The sequence below is a fragment of the Perca flavescens genome, unplaced genomic scaffold (genome assembly GCF_004354835.1).
Source record: "Perca flavescens isolate YP-PL-M2 unplaced genomic scaffold, PFLA_1.0 EPR50_1.1_unplaced_scaf_77, whole genome shotgun sequence".
In the NCBI taxonomy this organism is placed as follows: domain Eukaryota; kingdom Metazoa; phylum Chordata; class Actinopteri; order Perciformes; family Percidae; genus Perca; species Perca flavescens.
In genome coordinates, this window is record NW_021166732.1 from 9,401 (window position 1) to 10,385 (window position 985).

General features: G+C 42.0%; 1 protein-coding gene across 1 annotated transcript; it reads left to right on the forward strand.

Annotated features, from left to right (window-relative positions):
• LOC114552145 (trigger factor-like) lies at positions 1-985 on the forward strand. The gene is made up of 2 exons (XM_028572782.1): positions 1-125; positions 277-985. The coding sequence occupies exons 1-2, from the start codon at positions 45-47 to the stop codon at positions 712-714; spliced, it is 519 nt and encodes a 172-aa protein (XP_028428583.1). The 5' UTR covers positions 1-44; the 3' UTR covers positions 715-985.

The following is a 985-nucleotide window of genomic DNA, read 5'->3' on the forward strand; positions in this document are numbered from 1 at the left end:
GACAAGCAATCAAGGAATACAACCGTATTCAGTGGCCACCGCAGATGAGCATCTTCCCTGCAACAATTGATTTTCAGGAAGCATGCGATCCCTCTTGGCCTGTCTACTTCTGCTCTGATGAGACTGTAAGTCTAGTTACCTAAACCTAGTAACCACACTGCAATCACTCTAGTAACCATCTGACAACCGCTTAGTAACCACAACTACCTGGAAATCATTTTCATCAACCACCTGCTAACATGAGATAGCACTTTGTTTCCTTATGTCTTCTACTAGATTGAAGAAGATGATGTTTCAAGGAGTCTGAAAAGGCGTGGAATTGATGTCTTACATATGAGGACACGGGCAGCTGAGGAAAAGCACATGCTTTACCAGGAAATGAGAACTGTAACTGAACACCTCAATCAGCAGCATGCCTTTCTGTGCTCTGCCATCAATGACACAGAGCAGCCTGGTGCAAAAGCTGCTCTAATCCAACGTCTCAAACAGCTGGAAAGAAAGCTACATCATGCCACTGTGATGTTTCACCAACATGTACCAGACATTGTTCCTGCAACATGTAGTTATGTCGTCCCAGAAACCCCCTACCTGTCTCAGGACCTCCCCATGTCAAGCATACAGACACTGGTATACGATGATGATGATGATGATGATGATGATGATGATGATGATGATGATGATGATGATGATGATGATGATAATGACAGCAACTAGCACTGTAAGCACTCATAACTAGGGCTGGTTTGCTGCTTCCTGGTTTTTAATGAATAGTTTGAGCAGGCTTGTATGCTTTGCTATTTATCATTCAAAATGTCTCCTTAATTCAGCGCTAACCAAAATTCAACAAACTGACAGTTTAGGTTCTGTGTGTTTTCATTGTAACTGATCAGGATCTAATTGATGCTGTGTTGCTGATTAGTTGATTAGTCTAACTGCAAAAAAATCCATGTTTGTTTTTCTTGAGCTCTGAACAGTCCTGCCAATG

Bases quoted from the DNA above. Each gene is read 5' to 3' on its own strand.
- LOC114552145 (XM_028572782.1), top strand. From the start codon at position 45: ATGAGCATCTTCCCTGCAACAATTGATTTTCAGGAAGCATGCGATCCC. The intron at 126-276 runs GTAAGTCTAGTT...GTCTTCTACTAG, and splicing joins ACTTCTGCTCTGATGAGACT to ATTGAAGAAGATGATGTTTC.